The following is a 26,475-nucleotide window of genomic DNA, read 5'->3' on the forward strand; positions in this document are numbered from 1 at the left end:
CCAAGTATTTAGGAGTTAGGAGTGAACATATCAGCAGACCTATCATGGAATGAATATATAGATCAAATTACTAACAATGCTAATAAAACTCTTGGCTTCCTTCAAAGAATTTACTTATTTATTTGGGTTTTACGGCGCACCAACACAGTATAGGTTATATGGCGCCAAACAGGACTACAAATTTTGGTTCCACATTTCATTTACATCGAAATTCTTCAAAGAAACATCCATAAAAAAAAACCAAAACATCAGAGAAGTTGCTTACAAAACACTAGATAGACCACATGTACAATATGCCTCTTCTGTGTGGAGAATATAACCAAGGTAGAAAAAGTTCAACGCAGAGCAGCCCGTCGGGTTAAAAACAACTATTCATATTATGACAGTGTCACCAGCATGCAACATGAACTTGGTTGGCAGACGTGACATGGCACGACTGACAATGTTTTAATGAAATTGTGTACGGTTTGGTGGCAGTGTTAGTTCCATCATATCTCGTAGTGCCCGTGAGAATGACGTGCCACATGCACTCCCTTTCCTTCAGGCAAATTCACACCTCTATTACACAGCTATTACAAGTATTCCTTCTTTCCCTACAGAGTAGTTCTCTGGAACAGCCTACCCAGTACTACCGTCTTAATATATGACCTAGAGGGGTTTAAGCGTAGTCTTAGCCCCTCTCTCATTTCAAACCGCCCCTGAGTACCGGAGGCAATTGTTTTTACCAGCTTTTAACCTATAAATACCTTCACCTTGTATTAACACTATCACAATTTCATTTCATTCTCACTATTTTTACTTTGAAGTCTTCTTTCAATGCTTTTAAACTACTTTTATTCTTGCACTTGACGCGCACCTGCTAGTTTACCCGAAAAGGGAAAGGGGCAGTATAAAAATATAGATAGATAGACACAGGGTCCAACATTTGTTATCCCTATAATAACGCATAATACGTGATACTAATGCTCTGCCGTACCTTCTTGATTAAATAATCATATATATATTTTGATCATTCGATTTTGTATAAATTTTGATATGTATTTGATGATATAAAATGTTGATAGTATATGTATACTGAATTCCAAAACTGCACTCGACAATGTTAGGCTGCGAGGCAAATTCAGAAAATGTTGAGACTGTCCGTATAAAATACGGAAAAACCTGTATTGCACTTTTCCATCAGGCACGGAGTAGTGTGCTCTTAGTATGTTATGCATACACTGATACACTGCACTACCAAGGGCGCTTCTAGAATTGGCGCCCTGTCAGCATTTTTTTCTTCAGCAAAAGAAAGAGGAAAATATCACGGAGACTTATGTCGGGCGAATTCGGAGGGTGCAACAATTATCTGACTTGCTGGTTCTGTATATACTGTGTACAATATTACTATGTGTGAAGATGCATTGTCTTGTATAAGGCAGATGCCCCGTTAACCAGTTTGTGGGCGGCATTTAACATATTGTTTTCTGACTGATTTTAAAGTCTTTTCCCTGTAAAACGTTCTAGTAAAAGATCTGCCGGGTTAACTGGGTATTTGAAGAACAGGACTTTTTGGAATTGAAGAAAATTGTGTAAAGAACCCGCTTGCAACTTGAGTTCTTTTTTTGCGATAACTAGTCGTTATTGTCTTTCCTAGGCCACTGTTCGTTGTTTATCCGCCTTGATGTTCGAAATAATATAAAAATGTCTCACCCCCCTTGAGAACTTCATTAAACTTCCTTTCATTTGCATTTTTACAGATTTATAGAAAATGTTGCAACATTTCACTCTTTGGGCTTTTTGCTCTTTAGTAAAAAGATGAAGTACCCATCTTTCACGCAACTTCGATAATTTCAATAATATCAAAAAAATTTCACGCTGAAATGCGCACTGATGCAGCTATTTGGGAAATGTATATCTAGAGTTTACTGCTACAATGGCCGCTACAGCAGCAATATGTTATGAGCGGATTGTGACGTTTTTAGGTGGCCCTCGAGTGTCTAGTTTTCCCCTTATCAAATACACATACACACTTATAAACTTTGGATGTGGAAGAATCACCGTAAACGTATTTAAATTCTTGTGGAATCTTCTTGGCAACAACGCAACTTTATGTAGGACCTAATTTCCTTACTACCAGCATCCTTTATGCTTTTATAATACGATAAAATAACACACACAGAAATATTGATAGACGAACAACATTTTTACCAACACTATGTCTGTCCATTACATGTTCTATCGTACTGTCCCGTACGACTGGGTACTTAAAATAGTCTCAAAAAGCTGCCCCACACCCCACTTGAAAACGAATGCCATTTGTTAAGAACTAAAAATAAACAATTGCTAAAAACTATGTTCCATGTAGTTATGTGAAATTTTAGCACTTGGACATTATTGCAAATGAAGATATTAAAACGAAGATATGTAGTAGTTCTGTGAAGATGACAGGGTTTTGAAGGCGTTGAACTGACGAAAGAGTTGCTCCTTTATGCATCCCTTTTCCAGAATTCAATGTATATATCATTGTATTGTAGAGTAGGCCTAATATACATGTTTTGAATTCTGTATAATTTTCATGAAAAACAACCCTTTCTTTTTATGATTTGGTGTTGTTTGATTTCTTTTCTCAAAATGTGGGGCTAAAGTTGTTTTGAAATTTTCAATATGCATCGCTATTAAACCCCATAGAAGTCCATAAAAATCATGCTTGTAGGCCTACCTGTAAAAGTTCCTACGGAAGCGCGTTAGTCTTAAAATTTTCTGAATTTCCCTCGTTATAAAAAGAAAATAATGAATATCACATTAGAACATTTGTTATGTGTATGTACGTCCTTATACATTTACACGCCATGTTAATCTTTATTCTAATGATTATTTCTGTTACAGTGGTGCCTTTTAATGAAATAAGATGATTAGTCATGTTCACGTTTTGATGGGTACTTAGAATCATTCGATTCAACAAACAGAATAATTTCCAATACAAACGTACATAAATTGTCCTCGGAAAAATATACAAAAGATAAATTAAAAGCACAAGTACTGTGAAAAATTAACACTTACATGTCTCATTCAAATAAAACAGCAAACATTAATTCTCGAGTCATAGAAAATAACCTCGTATATATATTTTATGACGTATACTCGTAACTTATTAGCACCATTTCATGATTCCTTACCAAATGTGTGAGATATTTGAGAAATGGTCGTGAAATACAACTGTGACAATGCAGTTACAAAATGGCCTACGCATATAAAGTCTTCATATGAATAGCTTCGGATTACTTACTTTAATAAAGATTAAAAGATCATTTTTCTCACAGAGACACCTTTTGACAATCAAAGTACTGAAAGTACAGAATGGCTGGCGACCACAAAGTACTGCATGAAAAGCGTGCGCGAAAGATGTTTGCAACATCTGAAACCAAGGCAAGTATAGGGTACTGTTGAGAGAACTGTAAGAGGTAGTATAAGTATATTACAGACTATGGATGGTGAAAAAAACATAAGCACAATAGCAATTTTCACAATTTTCGACCTGAGAAAAAAATGAAAATGTCTTCAACAATCTTGCCAAGACTTTAGAAAATGGCAATGTTACTTCCGTGAGGATAAGCCGTAGACATAGTTTTTGGCATTGAGAAACAGGAAGGTACAGGTCTTTTAAAGAAAAACTATAAATTTTGAGCCAGTTTAGTAATTCCAGACACAGTGTGCAAGCAAGCAAACAAAAATGAAATATAAGGGGAAACAAGTCCAATGCTAAAGGCAAAGAAAAACTATACGTTCTGAGTCAGTTTAGTAATTCCAGACACAGTGTGCAAGCAAGCAAACAAAAATGAAATATAAGGGGAAACAATACCTTCAATTCAAATACATGAATCACATTAAATTATCTCCCTTACCTTGCATCCGAAAATGTTTTAAATCATTTTGATTCGAGTATAATATAACACGATTAGTAAAATTGTTCACATATAGTACAATCGCTTGTTTTCTTGCTTTTTTTCTAACAAGCCACATATTTGTTAGCGATTAAGTATATAGTCTATGTAGTTAAACAAGTATATTCGCTTGCTTACCTTGTAAAAGACTATGGAGCGAGTTATTGGGTCATAAACAATTTGTTGTATTAAAAATGAGATAATATGTTGTATGTCTATATTGTCTGTTTGTAGTGTGCACTTGTATACATTGTTAAATAAACGCCACTGAAGAAGGTCAAAAGCTCCGGCTACTGCATTTAATATATATATTACGGAACAGAAAAAAAGAAACAGAACATACGTTTTATTTTGACTTATACATAGCACATCATCATATACATATATATAATATAAGTTAAACATGTTATCACGTGTAAAAGTGTAAGTTAACATAGTGTCGAGAATAAATAATACATGCGATTTTATAAAAAAATGTATCGAACAATATATCTAAACGCTGACAGTTATTTGTAGCCTGCACCGGAACATATGAGTTCGGATAAGACATTATTTATTATATTTGAAATGTGCATAGTAGGAAATGCACCCATTCAAATGCACTATAAACTGTACTTTAAAACCCCCAGATATAAATAGGTATGACAGACATGCAATGTATGTATAAATGTTTAAATGATAGACGAATCAGAAAGTGTAATCTCTGCACAACATCTATATTTATAAATATGTTCATTCTTATATTACGCATGCATGTGGTTTTGTAAGACAAAAGGAGATGTCCTCCGACCCTTTCTTTGCCTTTGACGGAGAAAATAAATAGAGTAACCCCATCACGGATGCCTGAAAAAAAAAAGTCGTTTGTAATTATTACCCTTCTTTGAAAATTTGCCATTATCCCATTATGTTAGGATATAACTTTTTTTTGCTTTGAAAAATCAAGAAAAATGGTCTGTTCATTCATTCATTCATTCATTCATATGTTATCATCTGCAGCGTTCTTGTATCAAAATGGCGATCAGGGGAGATAGGCGGAGTTAAAGCTGTCTCTCGAAGAATGAGTATACTATTTGCTTTTACAAGTAACGTGTTTTGTAGTCCTAATAATTCAACGGAACATCGTCATCCTGACGAAATTTAACACAGAGAGGTATCAACACCCGTAATTGTGAAGGGTAAGTATTCATTTGCTGTCATGTGTAGAATTTTTAATTAAATATGTTGGATCAATTTACTTTCATTGTAAAATTTATAGCTATTGCTGACGTAGTCATTGTTAAAATCTTGTTTTGCTTTTTAGAAATGAACTAAAATCGAGTCGCAGCACAAAAACACGATGCAAATGAATAATGAATTCCCTTTATGGCATTCACAGCAGTATCACACCCTGAAACGTTTACGTGCAAAACAAAACCAGTATGTCAAACATCGATTTTTCAAGACATGTAAGTTATCACGACAATATTTGCTTCGGTTCCTTTTATAGATGCATGACAAATGTTTTAAAATCTATAGTTACACACAGGAGCTAATGATATTATACAATTATTGACTTTTTCATAGGATGATATCAGGATTTATCAACCCGAAGAGTTATATTCACCGAGCCGAAGGCAGGAACGTCGTTACCGCCTAAACAGTTACCCTCGAGGCCGGAAATTCCCATCTGCAACTATAACCAGTGAAAGAATCTTATAGTATGACAAAGCAATGTTCAGATGTTCTTTTTTTCAAGCTCTGACTTCAACCCGGCAGACACGTTCAAATAGGGCAAACTACTGACCAACGTTGATTGTTGCACGGAGTCATGTAATAATTCAACAGTTTGTCTACTTTTGACTATTTGATACACTTTCAGAATCTGTGCATGAAAAGTGGTATCATAAAAGTTAGAAAGTATAACCATCGCTCAACCCCAAGATCAAATTGGGATCACAATTATAATGACACTGGTACCTCTATCCGTTTTGCCCAGGATGCGGTCACATCAAAGGAACACTACTACGCACCAACTGTGCCTATTGTTTTAGCTCACCGGAACACAAGTGCTCACGAGTGAGCTACCATAATAGCCATTTGTCTAGATTCGTTCATCAGTCAATAATTTTGGAGAGATCTCATTTCTAACAATCCCCTGGAATTCAGAAGGAATGACCAAACACTGGAAAAGTGTGATAATAGGCAATAATCATAATGGTGCAGTGACCCCAGGGTCACATAGATAGCTACTTCTCTTAGGCAATCTTTATTATTCCTAATGTCAGGAAAATCTCGAACAAGTATGAAAGCGTACAAGATTCGGCTCAAATAATAGAAGAGTAAAAGAACTTGTATTTGACGAAACCAGGTAAATTTTGTGAAAAATCTTCGCTAAAACTACAAAGAATGTATACGCACACAGTGGCAAGATAATAAGCTGTCTTTGTGAGGTAATTTATCTCCTGAGACATACCAATTTGAACCGAATGTTACCTTTTTCTCTCCTTTTCTGACAAGACAACAAATTCTCCACGATCCCTAATACAGTTAAATTTGCCACACAACTTGATGTAAAAGTAACAAAATGATGAAACATCATAAATTACAAATTACAAAAACATATCGCATAACATCCTTACAAAAAGGAGGAAGTTAACATAATTATTACTTTAAGTGTTGGACTACCGCGAACGTGACTAAAACTGATTAAAGCACGCAGTCCATTTTAGCTACTGGTTTTCAATACTGTCAAACATCATTTCAAAATAACTTAAGTTTTTGTCTGTTTAACTCTAAAACTTCGCACATGTCAGTTTTATTTATATAGTGGCCGTTATCATTTCCTTTTAGTTTCATCAACATGCTTTTAAAACGTTATTTTTTCCCTTTCGCCTGAAAGCAAGAGTCTATCGGTTATTTCGAAAAGGTACAGAGTTTTAAGTACAAAAAATTTAAGATTAAAATATAGATATAAAACAAACTTATAAGGAAAACCTTGAGTCATAATGCATCGTACAATATCCCGTCTGCATCACTAATCAAAAGTCAGAAGATATTACATAAAGCATGAAGGAAGTAAACACGTTTAGAGAGAAGAAATGAACAGTTAAAAGATCAAAACAGATATATCTGTGAAATTTTGTTGATTTTCCTTCATAAACGCAACTTATTTGAAGAATCAATATTTCTGAAAACAACTTAAAACCTTTGAACGTATTCAGTTTTCAAATAATTCCTTGGTAAATGTAAGACTGGTTCTTTTAACAGCTGATCATTAACAACAATGTTTTAGGTAAACGGTAGGTTGTATAGTCATGGTGTAAAATGCCAAAAACCTAAAGAATATGAACCTCCTGTTTCCATTTTAAAACTTTTTATACAAAACTTTGATGTAAAATGAAAAAAGTTTTATCCCTGACAAAATAAAAGGCATGTAAATTAACATAAGATATCCATGGCAATGTTGTAAGAGAATGTGCAGATACGAGTATATTATGTTTGTACAAAGATTATTTCCGATATGAAAAACTCCAATTATTTGGCAAAAGTCTCTTTTTAAAATGAACAAAAACTGATGTAATACTGGTTACGCTGGGTAACTATGATGCGTTGTACTGTAGTAACGCTACTTATGATAGCCTGTAAGAATTAAATTATTAACATTTACTTTTATGGTGGTAAAATAGATAAGTATAAAGTGAAGTATATAAACAAGAGGTTCGAATGGGCTTAAGGCAATCAGAAAAGAAAGACTTTTATCTTTATAAGTAATAAAGACGATTTTTACAGCTGCTATGTTTTAGCAAATTTAGTTTTCTAGAAAATGTCATCATTGTTGAGATACGTTAATTTAGCGTAGATAAAACCCTTAAACCCTTTCACCATCTAGGGTCAAGCCCCATCCCCTCTCCGTCCCTGTCAAATGTCAGACAACAGTTGTAGTCTTTCAAAACACACTGCGCGTAATGTCTCGATCATTAAATATGTTTTGTTAGTTAAAAAAATCTCATTTACTATCAATGCAATAAGAGACTTTTTATTTCATTGATAATAATTGGTATTTTTGAAAATATAAGAGCAAGCAACTGCAAACAAATGATTTGACTGTCAAATATACCGGATACTAAAATAGTGGTGTATTGTACAAAAATGATATTCAAACCTACTGCAATAAATTACTTGATCATAATTCAGCGGTAGTCATATACTCAGAAGTGTCCATCCTCACCTTATACGCTAATTGTAGCCTATTCAGTTTGTCTTAACATCTACACGAAGAATCATTCCTAATAATGTTTATTCATATTTACCGACTTGTCGATGCGTTTATTCATAAATATTGACAAAGATCATATTGTAATGAAATTTTCAATTCCGTATTTATAGCTCAATTTAAATGGAAAAAAGGATTCCTAATAGCGACTGAATTTAAGTGCTTTACTTCTGGGACGGCTTTGCAGCATGCTATCATTGTCCCAAGTTTACATTAGCAAAGTGCTACTATTACATGTATATCGATATTATATACATTTATTATCATTATTATTAAATATATTCATTTATTGCATGACTGCGGCATTTTCCATTGAAGTTTTGTGTTTTCTAAATTCTGGTATCGCCACGGTTAGCCGTGCTCTTAATTCCGCTGCACACAGGTATCGCTCACAGTTTTCTCTGTCTGGGATGTAGAACAATACACAAAAATTAGCAAGTGTTGCTTTGATAAGGTATTGATAATGATAAGCTATTTGAAATAATTTATTACTGTATTTCTGTAGTTTAGTTCTCTACATCTTGATATAAAACTTGATTTTTTAAATCACATAAAAATAAAACTGCAAAAGTGATTATGATATTCTATTCAGTTTAAAAATTCAAATTACGTTTCTAGCAAAGCTTTAATTTACAATTAAGTGTAGGTGTTGATTCCATTGATACATGAAACCTTTGTTGATAAAATTAGCCACGTGGGCATTGTTTACATTCTCTATTTCTCCAGGGTTCATGGCCTAAGACGTTAGCGCCTTCCAGCAAATTCAAATGTTTAGCAGTTAGTTTAAATGATTTTTGAAACTCTATTTCGCAACTTTTTGTTTTTGAAAAAGGGATCTCTGATGCGAAGCATGCATAATTTATATAAAAACTGCCCTAAAGCGCCATCTTCTGGCTTTTATATGGCAGTTGGGTGTTTATCATGAAATGTTTCGAAGGGAGGCTCAAGAGGGGTAATATTTTTAAATATTTTGAATTTAAGACATTTAAAAATGTGTTCAGTTTACTGTTTTTAATCATGCAATAAATCAGTTAGACAATACATACGCGTGTGTTACCGGCGAGTATCATCATGCTTGGGAGAATCTCGGCGAACGTAATTTGATAGCAAACTCGCCTCTACGAGGCTCGTTTGCTACCCAAATTACGTTCCCTGAGATTCCCCCGCGCATGATGATACCAGCCGGTAACACACTTTTATGTATTATCTAACTTATACTTATAGTGATTTACTTTTTTCTAAGCATAATCGCGGGATCCGAAACACATACTGGCCTGTAATAGTGACGTAATAACATTTTCACGTAATAACAATATGACTTCGTACACATATTTAGACTCACAAAGACCAAATGTTTCCTTTCTCAAGTCATGCACGTAGCATGGCATACTCGGTTACTCAGCTGAGTATCATTTAAGATCGAAAAATAAAAAGGCTAAAAACTCCATAGAAGCAATAAAAAAACTGATCAGGAGTAGGTATGGACGTATGGAGGTAGGGACAATGTCATAGCATATGAGGGGATGGGTTAGAGAAACAAAGTTACAACACCAGTCACCTTCTACCCAATGCCCAAAATTTATTGCCGGAAAAACACATCAGTCAAAATTATTTAACGCATGAAATAATTATACATCCTACACCTCAGTACCTTTGAAATACGGTAATACCTCGATTTCTTTAAACCTAGGATACACATATGTAATAAATGCTCATAACTTGTATTTACGGTATATTCCCTTGTAAATATTGCATTTAAAGAAAAATGTTGTAAGCATTATATTGATTTCTAGACCAAGGTTATTTTAGCCATCTGTTGCATGTTTACAAGTGTTGCATGTTGCATTTTAATATAACAATCGTCCTTGCCATGAACATTGATTTTCAAAACTTATGTACAATTTCCGTGAAATGTATCTCTACATCCTTGGAAATCAAGTAAATAATGATACAGAGACAAAAGTCTTGTGACAGATGTTAAGGCTGAAATATAAAATCTAAGATCACGAAACGATAATAAAGGAAATGTGTAGACGACATTAGTAATTAAATATTTGTACTTGAAGAATGAAATAAGAATCTATTGAAATAAGTGTGCATAAGTCAAAGTTTGTCCTCAGCAGTCTAATCCGTTCCTAGGCAGTTTAGAGTATTTATTGCAAGGTGATTTGCATATATTCTGTTGTAACACGTATGCACACATGTGTACTTTATTTAAGAATTGAATGCTATTTTCTGGGACATCTTGCAAATTCTAGCGATTCGTTTGATTGATTGGCATGAAGCCTTCCAGTGTGGTTCATGCCCATATAAACGGACAAAAATTCCATTCAATTTTAGGACAGATTGCTACAAAAATAACTGATTTGCTTTCCAGTATCAGAAAATCAAAATAAATGTCAAGATATCATTCTTCTAGTCACAGTAAAATCGCCTTCCGATAAAAATACAGTTCCTGGTTTTTATTTAAAATATGTTTAACTCCAGTGATAATTTATACAGTCGTATCATTCAGTTGTGAACTTTGACGTCAGAAAAATTAGTTAAAGCTATGATTAAATGTTCTTTTTGAATGTTTTGGCGTCAGTTCTAAAAGAATGTTTAGAACGAGGCAATTTTGTTCATGTTTTTGGTGAAGGCCGTCAGATTACGCGTGCGATCTCGCAGAAAGGGCCGTCATTGATATTATTACTGCAATGTTTAACGCTTTTGTCTTTCCATAGTAAAATGTATAGTGAATGCAAATTTGTATACAACAAGTAAGTTTGGAAAAAGAGCTCATGTTGCTTAATTTGTGAATAACAATTTCGTCCTCAATAAATAAACAGCCTAGTTCAAGTCCTTCCAAAATGCCAGCCCCGACCCCGATTTGTATCGTTCATCAACTTATATAAACCTTTCGTTACATTCCGAGCCGTTTGTGAATATTTTGTTCAAAACTGAGGAAGCAGTTTTGATGAGAAAAGTCACCAGAAGCCACCAATTCTCTAGGTTTGCTCTAAAATTTCCACGGGGAGGTTCCCTGGACCCAGCCTGAGGAGGGGATTCCTCTCCCCCACACTCCTGCCTTGAGTAACATCTAAACTGATCACGCTACGCCCCTGCAAGTAGCTTTATTAAAACAAGAGCTGTCCGTAAGACAGCCAAGCTCGACTATTCAAAATATTGGCCCAGAAGCAGGAAAATATTACCCTGAAAGGTTAAATATCAAAAGAGTTTTAAGTTCAAAAGGGGACATAATTTGACCAAAATGCATATCAGTTATGGGATTTGCAGCTATCAACTAGTTTTATAACCCCGAAGGCACATGTGAAGTTTCAATTCAATATCTGCATTAGTTTTGGAGATAGAAACTTGCATGTAAAACTTTAACCAAAATTTTCTAAGTCCAAAAAGGGGCATAATGTGCCCAAAATACATGCCAGAGTTATGGGACTTGACCCAGTGAGGTTGGTAATTGATATAGAAAAAGAAAAAATAAGTTTCAAATCTATATGCCTTTTAGTAATAGCTGTATGTACTTGCATGCAAAACTTTAACCAGGACTTTCTAAGTCCAAAAAGGGGAATAATTTGCTCAAAATACAAGTCAGAATTATGGGACTTGATCCAGTGAGGTTGGTAATTGATCTAGAAAAAGAAAAAATAAGTTTCAAATCTATATGCCTTTTAGTAATAGCTGTATGTACTTGCACGCAAAACTTTAACCAGAATTTTCTAAGTCCAAAAGGGGGCATAATTTGGCCAAAATGAAGGTCAGAGTTATGGGACTTGGTGCTATCATCTAGTTTTATAACCCTGAAGAAACATGTTAAGTTTCAATTCAATATCTGCATTAGTTTTGGAGATAATAACTTGCATGAAAAAACTTTAACCAAAATTTTCTAAGTCCAAAAGGAAGCATAATTTATGTCAGAGTTACGGGACTTGATCCAGTTAGGTTGGTAATTGATCTAGAAAAAGAAAAAATAAGTTTCAAATCTCTATGCCTTTTAGAAATAGCTGTATGTACTTGCACGCAAAACTTTAACCAGAATTTTCTAAGTCCAAAAGGGGGCATGATTTGGCCAAAATGAAGGTCAGTGTTATGAGACTTGGTGCTATCAACTAGTTTTATAACCCCGAAGACACATGTGAAGTTTCAATTCAATATCTGCATTAGTTTTGGAGATAGTAACTTGCATGTAAAACTTTAACCAAAATTTTCTAAGTCCAAAAGGGGGCATAATTTGCTCAAAATACATATCAGAGTTATGGGACTTGACTCAGAGAGGTTGATAATTGACCTAGAAAAAGAAAAAATAAGTTTCAAAGCTATATGCCTTTAATTGATGGCTGTATGTACTTGCATGCAAAAACTTAACCAAGGTGTGACGCCGACGCCGACGCCGACGCCAAGGTGAGTAGAATAGCTAGACTATTCTTCGAATAGTCGAGCTAATAAAAAACAATTGTGTTCTCGGTCAATGTCGATAAAGCCTTATATAACTAAAAAAGCACAGAGCACCCCAAACACAGCCATAGAGCCATGCATCGCAAAGTAGGCAATCATATATCTGATAGTTGCACTAAAGATAATGCTATACATGTAACAGAAATTGGGATAGTGTAGCATGGCTTCAGACCACCCCTGAAGTTTATTGTCACGGCTCAATAGATCTATTATAAATATTTATGTCATTCAATGTATGTATTTTCTTTCAAACTATTGAATTTTGAGCAATTGTCATAATATCACCACGCCCTTGCATACGTATATCTACTTTGCTTTGTTGATATCCGCATGCTTGTATCGAGTATCCTTTCAACAAGTTATTTCTGGTATAAATGTATCATATTAAACATGAAATTTATATTTGGTCTACTGTACATTTGATATAATCTTAGCAGTCGTAAAATGTTCATTACCTAAGCAAAATATAATACAAGTTAAAGCATAGTTCCTTCTAGGGCACATCTATATAAATATGTAATGATCAACTTGTAAAATTTTGGTTGCAATGTCTGTTTTAAATATGTGGAACCCTAGGATAGGACGAAATGACAAGACCATTCTACCTTATTGACATTCCGTATCACCCGTTTACGCGTCCCGGGGGAGGGGGTGATACATTTTGCACCAAGGGGGCGTTTATTTCTGCACCAAAATACAAAAAAACCACTAACGTTTTGAAAAAGATCTATGTTGTTTTCAATTAAGAAACACTGGCTGTACACACTGACCCGTTTTAAACTCAGTCCAAAAATGTCCATGTGTTACTGGTAAAGTGTTTTGTGAAGTTTATAGAAATGATAGCAGACTATGACAATAGGGGACATTAAAAGTGAATAGTGGACACTTTTTTTTTTAACTAACATGTAAAATGGATATTTCACCGAAGTGTTTGATTTTACTTTTTACCTGACTTCTTCACCCCTTCAAAGCTGGTAAGTCATTTTTGTGCTAGATATATGGTAGGATCCTAATGTACTAGTGATCTGATGCGCTAACAGGTTACGACCTCGCACACAAAAAACCGTTAGTGGTCATTGATCAAGTAATTCACGGCTGTAATTTAGTAGTATCTGTCCTAAATCTCGTGAATGTGACATCCGGGCATTCGATTCGTGAATTTGTTGCACACAATGAGAGGGTCGCAATGGGGTTTATTATTACATATTAAACATGCATTCTAAGGTAACGACATATTTTAACCTTTGTGACAAATGAGATGTTTGGCCTGTTTCAACAAAACGACTTTTCCATCCTCGGGTTCAGTAATTTGTAATCCACAGAGCGCGTTCAGCCAGAGAGTCGCCTCAATTAGGGAAGAATAATTCTAATGTCAGAGGTTATTGCTAAGGTCACGGCTAGGTCACGTTTGATTGGCCAGCTTGTAATGGCAACAGCTTTCGAGATCAATTGCTCAGTCAAGTGTGACTTACCGAATCTACGTGTTCCTTCTCACAAAGAAAGTGTAAAAAGTGTCTCAAAAGTACCAAAAGATCCGCTCATAAAACATGTTATAAGATATATACCATATAAGCACATCAATACATTGCATTCGCCGTGGGTGAAGTAATGGTGTGATTTTAATGACGCAAAATTATGCAAAGTAAAAATTAGATAGGATTATCTGTAATCGTCATGACGAAACCATTTTACATAAATACATTTTACGGTTTGAAAATATTTTTCACTCCATTGTACTTACTTTCACCATCTAGGGCCAAGTGCAGATATCCTCCATACACTCATCTACTCTAACATGTTGCTGAAGTTGGCGACCTAGCGGCATTGCGGCCTGAAGTGACACACATGCACGCTGCTATTGCTATCCACGCAAAAAGGACATGTTCTCTTCAACTTTTTGAAGGCTGAAATAACGTTAAATTATGATTCATTTGGCATCGTCCTCTGATAGCCTAATATCAATTTTCATATTTCTATTCTACCGACACTGACACATTTGTTAAAGAGGTTCGTATGAAACAGTAGGAAAATTTGAAATGTCGAAAAGTTTCAAAATTGCCGATCACCGAGATGGCTGGCAAAAATAACAAGATTAGTTTAAAACTTTGAAATCTATAAAATTTATAATTTTTAAAATATGTACTCCTGCTTAATGTTATGAATATATTTCATAATAGCTGCAGAAAAAGTATAAGTTGGTGAAAATGGCGGGATTTCAAAATGGCCTACATTTTTCACGAACACAACCTTGAACCAGTGTTAATAGGTATATACATGTATGCAAACTGTTCGTGCAAATGAGCTTTACTCACATTTCGATGTCTTTTATAGAATGATAATTAAGGCATATTGTAAGACTCAATTTCAAAAATAAAAGACATGCAATGTAAAAGACAACCCTGTAAACATTTAGTAAAACTGGGTATTTTGGGTACAAAACCTCTATAGAACTGTCTGTGTTACCGCTCTAATTCATTTTGAGTCGACTAATCCGCTAAAGATTAAAACTGCTACAAGAGAGTAGTAGTGAGGACACCGTGAAAGTTTCCAGTGTGTTTCCAGTGTGAATATCTACCTACCGTCATGACAGTATGTAAGACATTGCTATGAAATAAAATAGGATCCACAATAACATTATGTAGATCTAACGAATAGGACTTCTAGTCCTTAACCCGATAGCTAATTAGATATCTTTTTTTTAAAGATTTAGATCGAATTAACAACAGGTACTGGTGAAAATGGCTTCTCACTCAATACAATCAGCCAATTAGTACTATTGAATGAACGCATTTATATAAATGCATCTTTCTTCTCAACCCGGACGTTGTGAATTTGAATTCCACCAGAATCACGACAAGTCAGCTTCGTAAAAGCTCAGTGTAATTACCAGCTGTTGTAAGTTTGATGAGTGAGCATATATCGCGATTTTCTTAAGGTTGGTGGCCAAATGCGCAATGTTCATATTATGATAATCGCCTATTTTCCCCACATAAAACGTCCGTTATAATAAACGAAAAAACGCAGTCAACTAATTGTTTGTAGTTTTTTAAATTCATTTACAATGTATATGTATAGGTATAACATGATAACTTGATATTGATATACTACACCAGTAGCAACAACAACAAAAATTGACACATTCGAGGTTTCGACACATGTTATGCGACAAAAAATTAAATTTGAAAGACAATTCACTGGTTTTATTTAGTCAACAATATTAATACAATTTAATACGCCAAATATCTAACAATGAAATATACAATTAACTGCCAAATGATCTTTCTTTATCTGCTGTACGGACCCTAAAATACATTTTTTTTTTCAAATTTGCTTCGTCATTGTGACAATGTATTTATCATTATTTGGTTTGTTATTTGGAATGGCCTGACACGACACTGACTTATGAATGTCATATATTTAATCAGCTGACAAGTGTTGACCGACATTTGAACTATCGCTGCAAACATTGAAATGATTCTTCCTTTTCTACAAGAACATTCAGTTGGCAGTAGATATTTTTAGAAAAGGTTATGCAAATATAGAGCGTCTTCATATCTATGAACATTCTAGATTGTGTCATTTCAGTTTGACATGTGTCTAATTAATCTGATGGCCAACGATTCCGCCTGAAAGTTATCAAAATGCGTGTATGCAATTTTCAGTTCAATATAATACATTGAATACATTTTGTTCGTCATATAATACTGAATAAATACATATGGAAATAAAAAAAATGTCGAGGATAGTCCTTTTTACTTTTTTATTTTATTAGTATACTCCTTGATCAAACTCATTTGCGTTACACGAAAGTAACATTGTTTTGGCAACCCTTTTTTTTCAGTTTTAAATAAGGCAAGATATAGTTTTCTTCATATGTAATAAAATTTTACTTTTTCTTACTAGCAGAAGTCTACTACTACTATTTCTACTACTACTATTACTATTGCAACAACAAAAACAGCAGTAGCAGCATCAGCAGTAGCAGCAGCAGCAGCAGCAGCAGCACCCATAACAACAACTTCTATTTCTTCTATTACATTTGTACTACCACTTCTAGTAGTAGTATCAATTATAGTAGTAATTGTAGTGGTAGCAGCAGCAGTAGTAGGTTTTAGTAATTTCAGTTTAAAAAAAAAATCAAACAAAAAAAAAAAGCAAAAATAAAAAACAATGTGTAATTGAAACTTTGAGATGGTAATTTTGCAATTCAATAGTTTTTCCATGAGATTCATTTTCTCTCCCTTATCTTTTATTTCAATGTTTTTTTTAAATTTTTAATAAAAGAAACACATATCAGAAAATGATACTATAGAGAACCTACATCCTACATAGGAAAACGTTAAAAGAACCAACCGACCCCATCAACAGACAAAAGGTGTCTTTTATTTGAACCAACTGCTTAAAAATATTGGTGACTGCTTCATGGCTTTTAGTAGTAGAAAGCACTATATGTAGAGGCAGTTACAGTTACGGAAGCAACAGGTGTAAACGTCTTATACACTACTTCGAGACCTCAATTGCTCTTGTTGGATTTAAAATCACAGCGTCACAATTTAGACATTTGGGGAATTTTCCAGCTTTTGATGACGAAGGAAGACCCCCTGGTGCCCCTTTAGGCATTATTTCAGTCAAAGGCGGGCACTACTAGGTAGAACCGCCTGCCCGTTTAGCTCAAAATGGAGAGCGTAGATCTACGGATCACGAGGTCATGTATTAAACAAATAGATATTTCAAACACTTCTAGTTTCGGCTAAACTAATAATCAACTAAAAAAGCCAATAATTTGCAAAGATATTTAAGGAATATAAATTTAATTAATATTTTTTTCATTAGTGCATAGTCATTTCATTCTCACTTTTGTCACTGAGTTGATAAAATAGTACTTTGACATTAAAAGGAATAAAAAATAACCTTCACTATCATTGAATATGACCGACCATGATTTAGCAAAGAAATAACACAATTAATGACCTTTCTAAATCCTTTGATTTTTGTAACCAACCTTGTTCATGAAGTTTATGAGAACGTACCAACAACGTGTAAAGCGGGTATTCTGTTGTAATATATATATTACAAAAGAAGAATTGTGAATAATTTAAACATGACACTTTACCAATTAAGGACGCAAGAACATAAATTTTCTTCTTTTCACATTTAGAAAATATTGTCCCATGCGGCTTAAATTTCAGTTAATAATGTTTCAAAGCATTACATTGCAGATATATGCCCTAAACGCTTTTGTGAAAATGACACTTTTAGTGGCGCTAATACTGGGTATGTCACAATAATTGACGTTTGCTTAAAACTGCAGTTCTATTTGACAGTTATTTACAGTTTCGCACTACAGAAGGTAACAAAACGATTATGTGTTTTCGGTACTTAAGTCGGCAAGGGAGTTTATTTCAAGGCGTTTTCAGTAAATCATACTTTCGTATGAATACCAACAGTGTTCTGTATGATTCCACTGAATATTTCTTTTTTAGAAAAAAGCATATGATGAACGTATTCAGTAACATAAAAAAAAATCAATCAGTATTTGTAACAGCTTTCAATTTTTTTGAGATATGTCACTTTATCAAAATAAAGAGAAAAGTCCAGCACATTCTCTCCATTTAGAATGCATAATAAGCAAAATCAGCATCTGAAGTGAACGAACATTTAAAGTCGGTAAATACATGACCAACACAAAATTTGCTTAACTACGATACCAGACCAATAATTTTGTATTCTGAAATGTTGTATTCAGAAATGATATTTTTGAGGGGGAAAAAAATCTAAAATCATTAATAAATGAAATGCATTTCCTGTTTGAAAATTGCCATTATGAAAATATAACAATCTTTAACGGGCAAAACTACGTTTCTCACCATTGATAAAACAGTTTTGGATAATGTTCGATTGTTCATAAGATAAAGTAAGATCTCGTAAAGATATCACCGTTTATTATGATATACAATAATGGCCTTGTTTGAGAAAGACGCCCAATTTCTTTTATTTTTTTTCGCATATGATATTTCGAAATCTTACTAACACAACCACTTTGAAATAAGTTCTCCAATACATATGCAACATTTTATATAAATAGAATGCAAATATATCGTGCGCAATAACAATTATTCTCATCACACTAAACATGCACACTAAACATGCATCTGTTTTGTGCAAAATCAAGACAAAAGGAAAAAAACACAATGAAGTTGTATAGACTAAATGGTTGAACATAGTACAGAAAAATGATAAACTATTGAAAATTAAATTGACAGTCTAGAATTTTTTGCTGAATGTGTGTGTGTGTTTTTTAATCTTTGGTCACATATGGTACCTCAAAATGGAATCAAAACTAACCCGTACAAATTTCTGCAGTCAGGTCACTACTACCGCCGGTCAAACCAATAAGACATTGCGACATTTTACTGGTGTTACTGAATACTGTCGTCATTCAATCAAAGGCTATACTAGAAACCTAAATAATCTTCTTGCTGGCTCTCTTCATCCCAAAAGATAATTAGTTACTCTTACAGCTTTATCTGGGGTAGACAAGTACTACCTTGTGTCGATCCGTATAATTATACTCAGTGTAGTTATATAGCTTGGAACCATGCAGTCCAATGTTTACAAATAATAGCGTCCCGCTTAATCCGATGCTAAGGTTTGTGAGAAGCGTTGCACATTTCATTACCTCCCATAAACAGATTCATCTTATCCATTTTATATCAATTTGTGTATTTGCACAGTGTGTTTTAAAAGGATCTTCTAATAAATCTTATTACACGACCAGGACTACTGAGCCGGAATTTATCCACATCCGTCATTAAAAACCGCAAATTATAATCTTAATATTAAAAGTAGAAGATAATCTTTACAATGATGGTAAGATCACAGTATTTACGGACATTTGTTGCATGTTTAAGTTACATAGTTGGCATTCTATCACCCACTTGATGAAATGATAACAGATCATAACATAAAAAAGAATGACCGCAAACATGTATAGAATCAATGTAAACAACACACACTATGCACAAATATTGCTAAGAATGCGGATAAAAAGGAAATTCTGCAAGCATCACTAACCTCAATCATAGTAAAAAGGCGAGGGGACGTAAAAATGAGCGTGGGGCGCTTTAAGGGATGTAATTTTTTTTTGGTTGGATTTAACGTCGCGCCGACACATAATAGGTCATATGGCGACTTTTAAGGGATGTAATGCCATCAATATATTAGGCAATACATAAAATATAAGACAACACGGATAAAAACATGTTGAAAATAGTGATTCCTGTCTGTGACAACGTTAAATGTCGCAACGCCGCTAAATGTCGCAACCACCGTCAAATGTCGCAAGGTTGACGTTAAATGTCGCAACTACCGCTAAATGTCGCAAAATCGTCTGTCGCTAAATGTCGCACCTTTAACGTTAAATGTCGCAAAAATTTACCTACCGTTATATCTCGCAATACCAACGCTAAATGTCGCACTTCCTATTTGACACTATGACTATCAATTCCTTGTGTATTTTTACTTTTTTGAGGGAAGAAAAATTAACAGGTTTATGTAATACAAATAATTATCTTAATGATAAGTGTTGTAACGTATAGCAACAAGCGGGCTTTGTTGGTCTTAGATCGCTCACCTGAGTTCCACACCTTGCTTGAACAGTCACGCAAGAAAAATATTTATTATTTTGTAATAGGGCCAGTGTTTTAGGACAGAAATATTCTGAGGTTTCTTCTAAGTAAATACGATTTGGTAATGATGTTGTATGTTTGTGGGGGTTGGGTATGGGTGGGGAACGGGGTGAATAACGACACGGAAATCTAAGACACAAACACACAGCACCAAGACAATTAATAGAAAATATAAATATTTACATTTCTGAAGGGGGTGGGGAGAGAGGGGGGTTATGTGTGGGTAGGCGGAAAAGTAGGATAATTAGGGGAATGAGACTAAATCAAACAATTTTAAGAGACTAAAAGTAAAATAATATCAAAATTTCCGTTTTACCTAAAAAATGTACAGAGGGCCACATAGGATCTTTTCCCGCCATTGAAGCTTGATAGTCACCTTATGATTTTAAATGTAAACCTCTAAACAAAGAAATAGAATCCGTGGCTGATTAATAGAAAATCTTCGTTTTCTACAGCTGGTACAAACCAGTTACAGTCTTCGTGACGCGTAGTTAAACATCCTGTTGTGTAACATGCCCGGATCGCGGCCCGAGCCGATCCCCCTACCCCAACCCCACCCTTGTTGGCTTAGTAGTGACTTATACTCATCTAAATTGCACCCGACTATTTTGGAAATAATATTTTCTCAAAATGTAGACCCAAACCGACCCAGAGGCGAACATTTTATACTTATATTTCAAAAATTCCCAATGGGGCAGAACCCTTGACCCTTTAAAATGAGGGGAGTACTCCTCCAGTACCTTAAAATTAAGACAAAAAATGCACCGGAGGCAACCATTTTATACCTATTTTTCAAACTTTCCCGGGGAGAGCCCCTGAGCCCTCGAAAATGGCAGGGATAACCCCTCCCATACACCGAAATCTTGAACAAAAAATGCAATAAAAGTCCAGCATTCCATACCTGTAGTTCAAAATTGTCAAGGGGAAAAAACCCTAACCAACTAAAATAAGGGGAATGCCCCTCTAGTACCTACCTCAAAAAATAGACAAAATGCACAACAGGCCAGCATTTCATACCTGTACATAAAAAAACTTTCCCACAAATGCGGATAGAGGAACCCCGTACCTACCGCACGTCGCCGGTGACGCTTTTGTTTTAAACTGGTGTCCCACTCCCACCCCCCCCCCCCTCATCCATCAACAATTTCTGGCCCCCGGGCTGTTGTGTAACGAAATTCAGGTCGACTCAAGACATGCTATACAACGCGCGACAATACGGAGCGCGAGCTTAATATCTCATGAGCTAAACAGGACTCCATAGAATTACATAGTTCAGACCTGAAATAAATTTAGTACTGTGGCGAGTACTACGTTAGTGCTCAAACCTTTAGATTTAGAATATATAACGTATGTATGGTGCGGGACCACTGAAAAGCAAACGTGCAGATTAGAGTGAAAGGTCATTTCAGCCCTTCCCAAATCAACACATGGCATACTGATGCATGCAAGCATGCATTACCCAATCTTATCTCTAAGTTGTAAAGACTGTTTAACTCTTATTTTGCTGTGCGACATTTAGCGTTGGAGTTGCGACATATAACGGTGGGCAAATTTTTGCGACATTTAACGTTAAAGGTGCGACATTTAGCGGCAGACGATTTTGCGACATTTAGCGGTGGTTGCGATATTTAACGTCAACATTGCGACATATAACGGTGGTTGCGACATTTAGCGGCGTTGCGACATTTAACGTTGCCACACTGTCTCTAATCTTTACAAAGAAAACTTGAGGTTTAAACGTGTTTGGGACATGCCAACCTCGCATTTATTTGTAACACGTTAGACAAATGCGACAATATACAAGAATGTATGAAGAAAAGCAGATAGACAGGGTCAGTACGAGGTATCAGTTCACCAACGTATTCAACAATTTATCTGATGTCAGAGTACTAAGACCTTAAGCAGATTCAAAGACAAAGTTCCACTTCCTCCTTTCTTTCCGTAGCATTAAGAAAAAAAAACCACCACGAATTCTCATTCTTGAGTAGCCATCGCACTCTTAAATAAGAAAGCATTGCGACTAACTGGAACCATAGGTTTGTATTTTTGAAATGGTTGTATATTTACTTTTCTGATATTTCGAAGCAAAAACATTTTTTCAAAATATCACAGGTGATGAGTATAATGCTTGTTTTCTTTACAGGCATCCGAAATTTGTTACAGCCAGTTTTATTTGAAGTGTTTTGTTGAATATAGTGTACATCTAATATAACTATAACTTGGCAGGAATAAAAAAGACGGCATAAACAAAATATAAGCAGTAAGATTTCATTTTATTGCTCCTGAATATTTACAAAACAAAAGTAAATGACAAATAAAAGATGAAAAATATCACACTATCATTATATTCGCATACACTACAAATTTCTTTTAAAATCACCAAAAAAAAAACCAAAAAAAAAAAAAAACTAATTGATTTGCCTATCTACCCATTTACCCATTTAATCAACTACGTATCATCAACCTCTGTGCTTTGATTTAATATGTACCATTTACTTTGGTTATCGGTAACTCAAAAATAAAAAAAAAAACTATTTCTTTTAATAAGGATATCAAAATTTACTGAATACTATAAGCCATACATTTATGTTTATACAACGTTCATGTACGGGTCCTCAATAGCAGTTTTACTAAGAATCCACCCACTGAACAGACAGAAATGAATTCATAAACATATGCACATTGAAATGTTTTTCCCCGGTCATAGAAAACTATTTTACAGATATTTTTGTTAAGACGGAACATAACACTTACACGTCTCAAAGAGATGTTCATATTTCTATGAAAAAGAGTATTACAAATTATTTCATAAGTCGAAGAAAACTGATTTTCCATATGCATACTTGTCAGGATCATGAATGACATGTCAACGGCGGATAGACAATCTCAATAAACGCTGCTTGGGGGCGACATTTATGTCATGAAGACACCAAAATGCATCTTCTTAGAAATGTTTGTGTTCATTTTAGTTATTTACAGTTGCAGCATTGCATACAAAATTTACATAATATTACACAATTTCTGACACAATCCATAGTTGTATTGGTGTCTATCGTTTCACTTGTTCTAAAATTAATGTCCATTGTTTCACACAGTTTCCTAAGCAACAGAGAGACAACTTCATATGTTGAGTTTTCAGAGACTGAGACAGCAGATGATGGATGAAGATATCGACGAGTTCTTGATAAGGTATGTAAGCAATACAATCTCAAAAAGGGTCCTTGATGAGGTATGTAAGCAATACATAAGGAGATAGTTTCTTCTCTACCAGGAACACAAAAGTTTGTGTTATAGTTTCCAGAGAAAGTTGATTGGGAATGGTTCTGCTGATGAAATTTAAACGAGGTTGTGGTTAAGGTGATCACAACGGATTAACATACTTAATTCTCCTGTTGATTTTAAGAGGAGACCTATGTATCCAAGATTTGGACGAAACGTTATGTTTGCGTGTACATTATCAAATACATCAAATTTTATTTCACACAAAAATCTTGTAGATTCTATTACAAAATTTAAAGCAAAGACTAATAGGTAGCTTTATTTTGGGTCAGAAACTGGGCAGTCAAATAGGTTTTATAACAAAGACTCTGACTAGACGGTCCCACACCTTTTCACTCTTAATGTTGTTATTATATTTTGCTTGTGTTCTTAAAAAAGGTGAGACGAGAGAAGAATAAGTTTCTAATAAATAAAAACTTAAGATTGGTAGCTTTAACAAGTCGTCTGCTGACTCTTGTTGTTGAACGACCACATTTCTAATGTTATTTTGGTTTTAGCATGTAAACTTCTTCAATGAATGTCTTTATTCCCCAAGATTCCTGCCATTTCGTGAAAGCATTTTTGACGTCTATTTTTTGTATGCCACAAAATTGTTCTGAAAAAGATATAAAATCATATTCATCAATAATTCAAGACATTTGTAATTATTACCTCCCTTAGAGCAAAAGTCAAGGTTTATTTTGAAAAGCTATAACAAAATTAGTTTCATTTATTTGTACTTGGTTCCCAGATTCTAATAAATCATAGAAGTATCGTCCTTCAGACGTAATTCGATACAGAAGTACACCTCAATATGGTTAATCACGGACTTAACAACCCAGCATTACGAAGTATATAGTATACATTTGCTGTTTAGTTTTGATAAAAAGTTATATAATTTTGTATCTGGTAAATGTACTGTGTAAAAAGTCCATGTGTTGCTGTGGTTATCATCTCAATCGATTTTTGGCGTTATCTGTTAAAATCTTCTTTTGCAATATGTAAAAATGACAGGCACAAACACAGTTATTTTCATGATTTTAATACATGCTTGTGGTGTCCATAATATTTGGCTGGCCGATTTCTAATCTACTGAAACTTTTAGAGTCGTATTTTTCAGGTAGTCTTCGGCCTTAAATAACGGGTATCTATGATGGAAAAATGTTGCAAAGCCAGTTTATGTAGTTCTAATACTTCTCGTATATCATCCAAACATATTGAATGTTTGAATTGTTATACAAAGGTTTTATTACAATTTGTGTGTAATATGCCAAACCCAATGCTTTCAAACAAATATAGTCTGTGAAAATATCTTTTGGCAACATAGAGTAGAACCATGCAACATAATATCAGGCTCGGTTTGATAAAGTATTTTCAAAAGAGGAAATAGAGTATGCAAGCCCCACTCAAGGTCCTTGTACCGGCTTAATAGTAAAAATGAATGTACTCAATGTCCCAAAATGGCCAGAAAATACTGTTCAACACAGAGTCCAAGTACGGGGATACTTTTTAGATTTTTGCAATGACTGATAAAAAAGAGCCGCACGATACAACGCAGCATCCTCGAAAAGTGTGTGTCTAGATCTGTAAATGATAAACATTTTTAACGAAAATACATGGACAAAGTTCAACAACCGACCAACAAGGACAAAAATAGAACATCGCATTGAAACGGTTAGTGATAAAAACACCACTGGAAAGGTATAAACTTTCATGTCACGTATCTGTACTAACTTTTAACCTCTACAATTAAAAAAAACCCAATAAACAAGGATAAATGTTCAAAGTCACATTATAAATAACATTTTTTTTCATGACTGGCGAGTGAACTCAAGAATGATTGTACAAAAATATATACAAAGAAACCTAGAGAACCATGTACGTATGTATTCAATGCCTTTTTTTGTGGAAGGCAAAGCAACAAGAGAAACACCTTTTCAAGGATCCGCCGAATTTGGCCAGAAGACAGGTATCAAAACAGATAAGCGTTTTCGAAGGAGAGTTTTTGTGTAATATACTGATTATCATTCATCTAAATGATGTATGGAAGGTCGCAATAAACTAATTAAATTAATATCTAGTATATATCTTGTATTATAATTATAAAGAGATGCAGGTCCCTAAAAAAATCTTTACGTAATTGCAAAATTGACAAAGATATCAAGTTATTCCATAAATAAGGAAATGAAATGTGTACGGTGTAAACAGAACAAAATAATAACACAGCAGACCGAAAGAAAAAAATGTCAACTTACCGAAACATTTTGAAACATCTTCTTCCGTGCAATTAAAAGGCGGACCTTATGAAGAAACAAGATACTTATTATTAATAAAATTTTAATTTGTTGAATAGAACAATAATCATTAAAAATGAAATGCATATAAAACTAAGCAATATCAAAGTTCACATTACAGCAAATCATTGTCTAGGTATTAATTGCGGACGAGGCCATCACTGGTTGAACACAATATTTCTAAAATCATTTACCTCAAACTTATACCGTTCAATTTGTCGATTTCTTGTCAATTACTTTCCACGAAAAGGTTACTACTGATCAGGAATCGAGTACAGTTTGATAATACTATCGAAAAAATGGTTCAAAACCTTACAAAAGAAAAAAGAAAAAAAGAGAAAAACATTGTATCTTCAATTCATTCGACATGATATCCTACCTCCAAACGTGGTATTATCAACCAAGAAGCAGTCGAGCAGGTACCGACAGTCGGGCTTCATAAGGCTCTTGATAACATTAGCGTACCTGTAAAGATGGCAATAATAACGTTAAGAGTTTTGAAGACCTAACGCTGTCATGAATTATATGTATCAATAAATATGAAACAAACATAAAATGATTCAAATTTTTAAGAAAATTTTAGTTTTATGTTTTTGCTCTCTCTCATA

At 34.4% G+C, this 26,475-nt stretch overlaps 1 protein-coding gene and 1 long non-coding RNA gene across 2 annotated transcripts in view; both read right to left on the bottom strand.

Annotated features, from left to right (window-relative positions):
* Positions 1-4,228: 4,228 nt before the first annotated feature.
* On the bottom strand, positions 4,229-19,984 carry LOC123525424 (uncharacterized). Its single transcript, XR_006681452.2, has 3 exons — positions 18,973-19,984; positions 14,369-14,531; positions 4,229-4,766 (listed from the first exon to the last, which is right to left on the bottom strand). It is a non-coding gene; the product is annotated as an uncharacterized LOC123525424 (long non-coding RNA).
* A 2,585-nt stretch (positions 19,985-22,569) lies between these two features.
* The window catches only part of LOC123525422 (probable thiopurine S-methyltransferase), a 29,008-nt gene continuing 25,102 nt past the window's right edge, over positions 22,570-26,475 (bottom strand). The window contains exons 7-9 of the mRNA XM_045304464.2: positions 26,247-26,332; positions 25,829-25,873; positions 22,570-24,189 (exon numbers count right to left, since the gene is read on the bottom strand). Of these exons, the coding sequence (XP_045160399.1) occupies positions 24,077-24,189; positions 25,829-25,873; positions 26,247-26,332 (244 nt within the window). The 3' untranslated portion in view covers positions 22,570-24,076. The remainder of the gene's footprint in view (positions 24,190-25,828; positions 25,874-26,246; positions 26,333-26,475) is intronic.

Source organism: Mercenaria mercenaria, chromosome 3 (genome assembly GCF_021730395.1).
Source record: "Mercenaria mercenaria strain notata chromosome 3, MADL_Memer_1, whole genome shotgun sequence".
In the NCBI taxonomy this organism is placed as follows: Eukaryota; Metazoa; Mollusca; class Bivalvia; order Venerida; family Veneridae; genus Mercenaria; species Mercenaria mercenaria.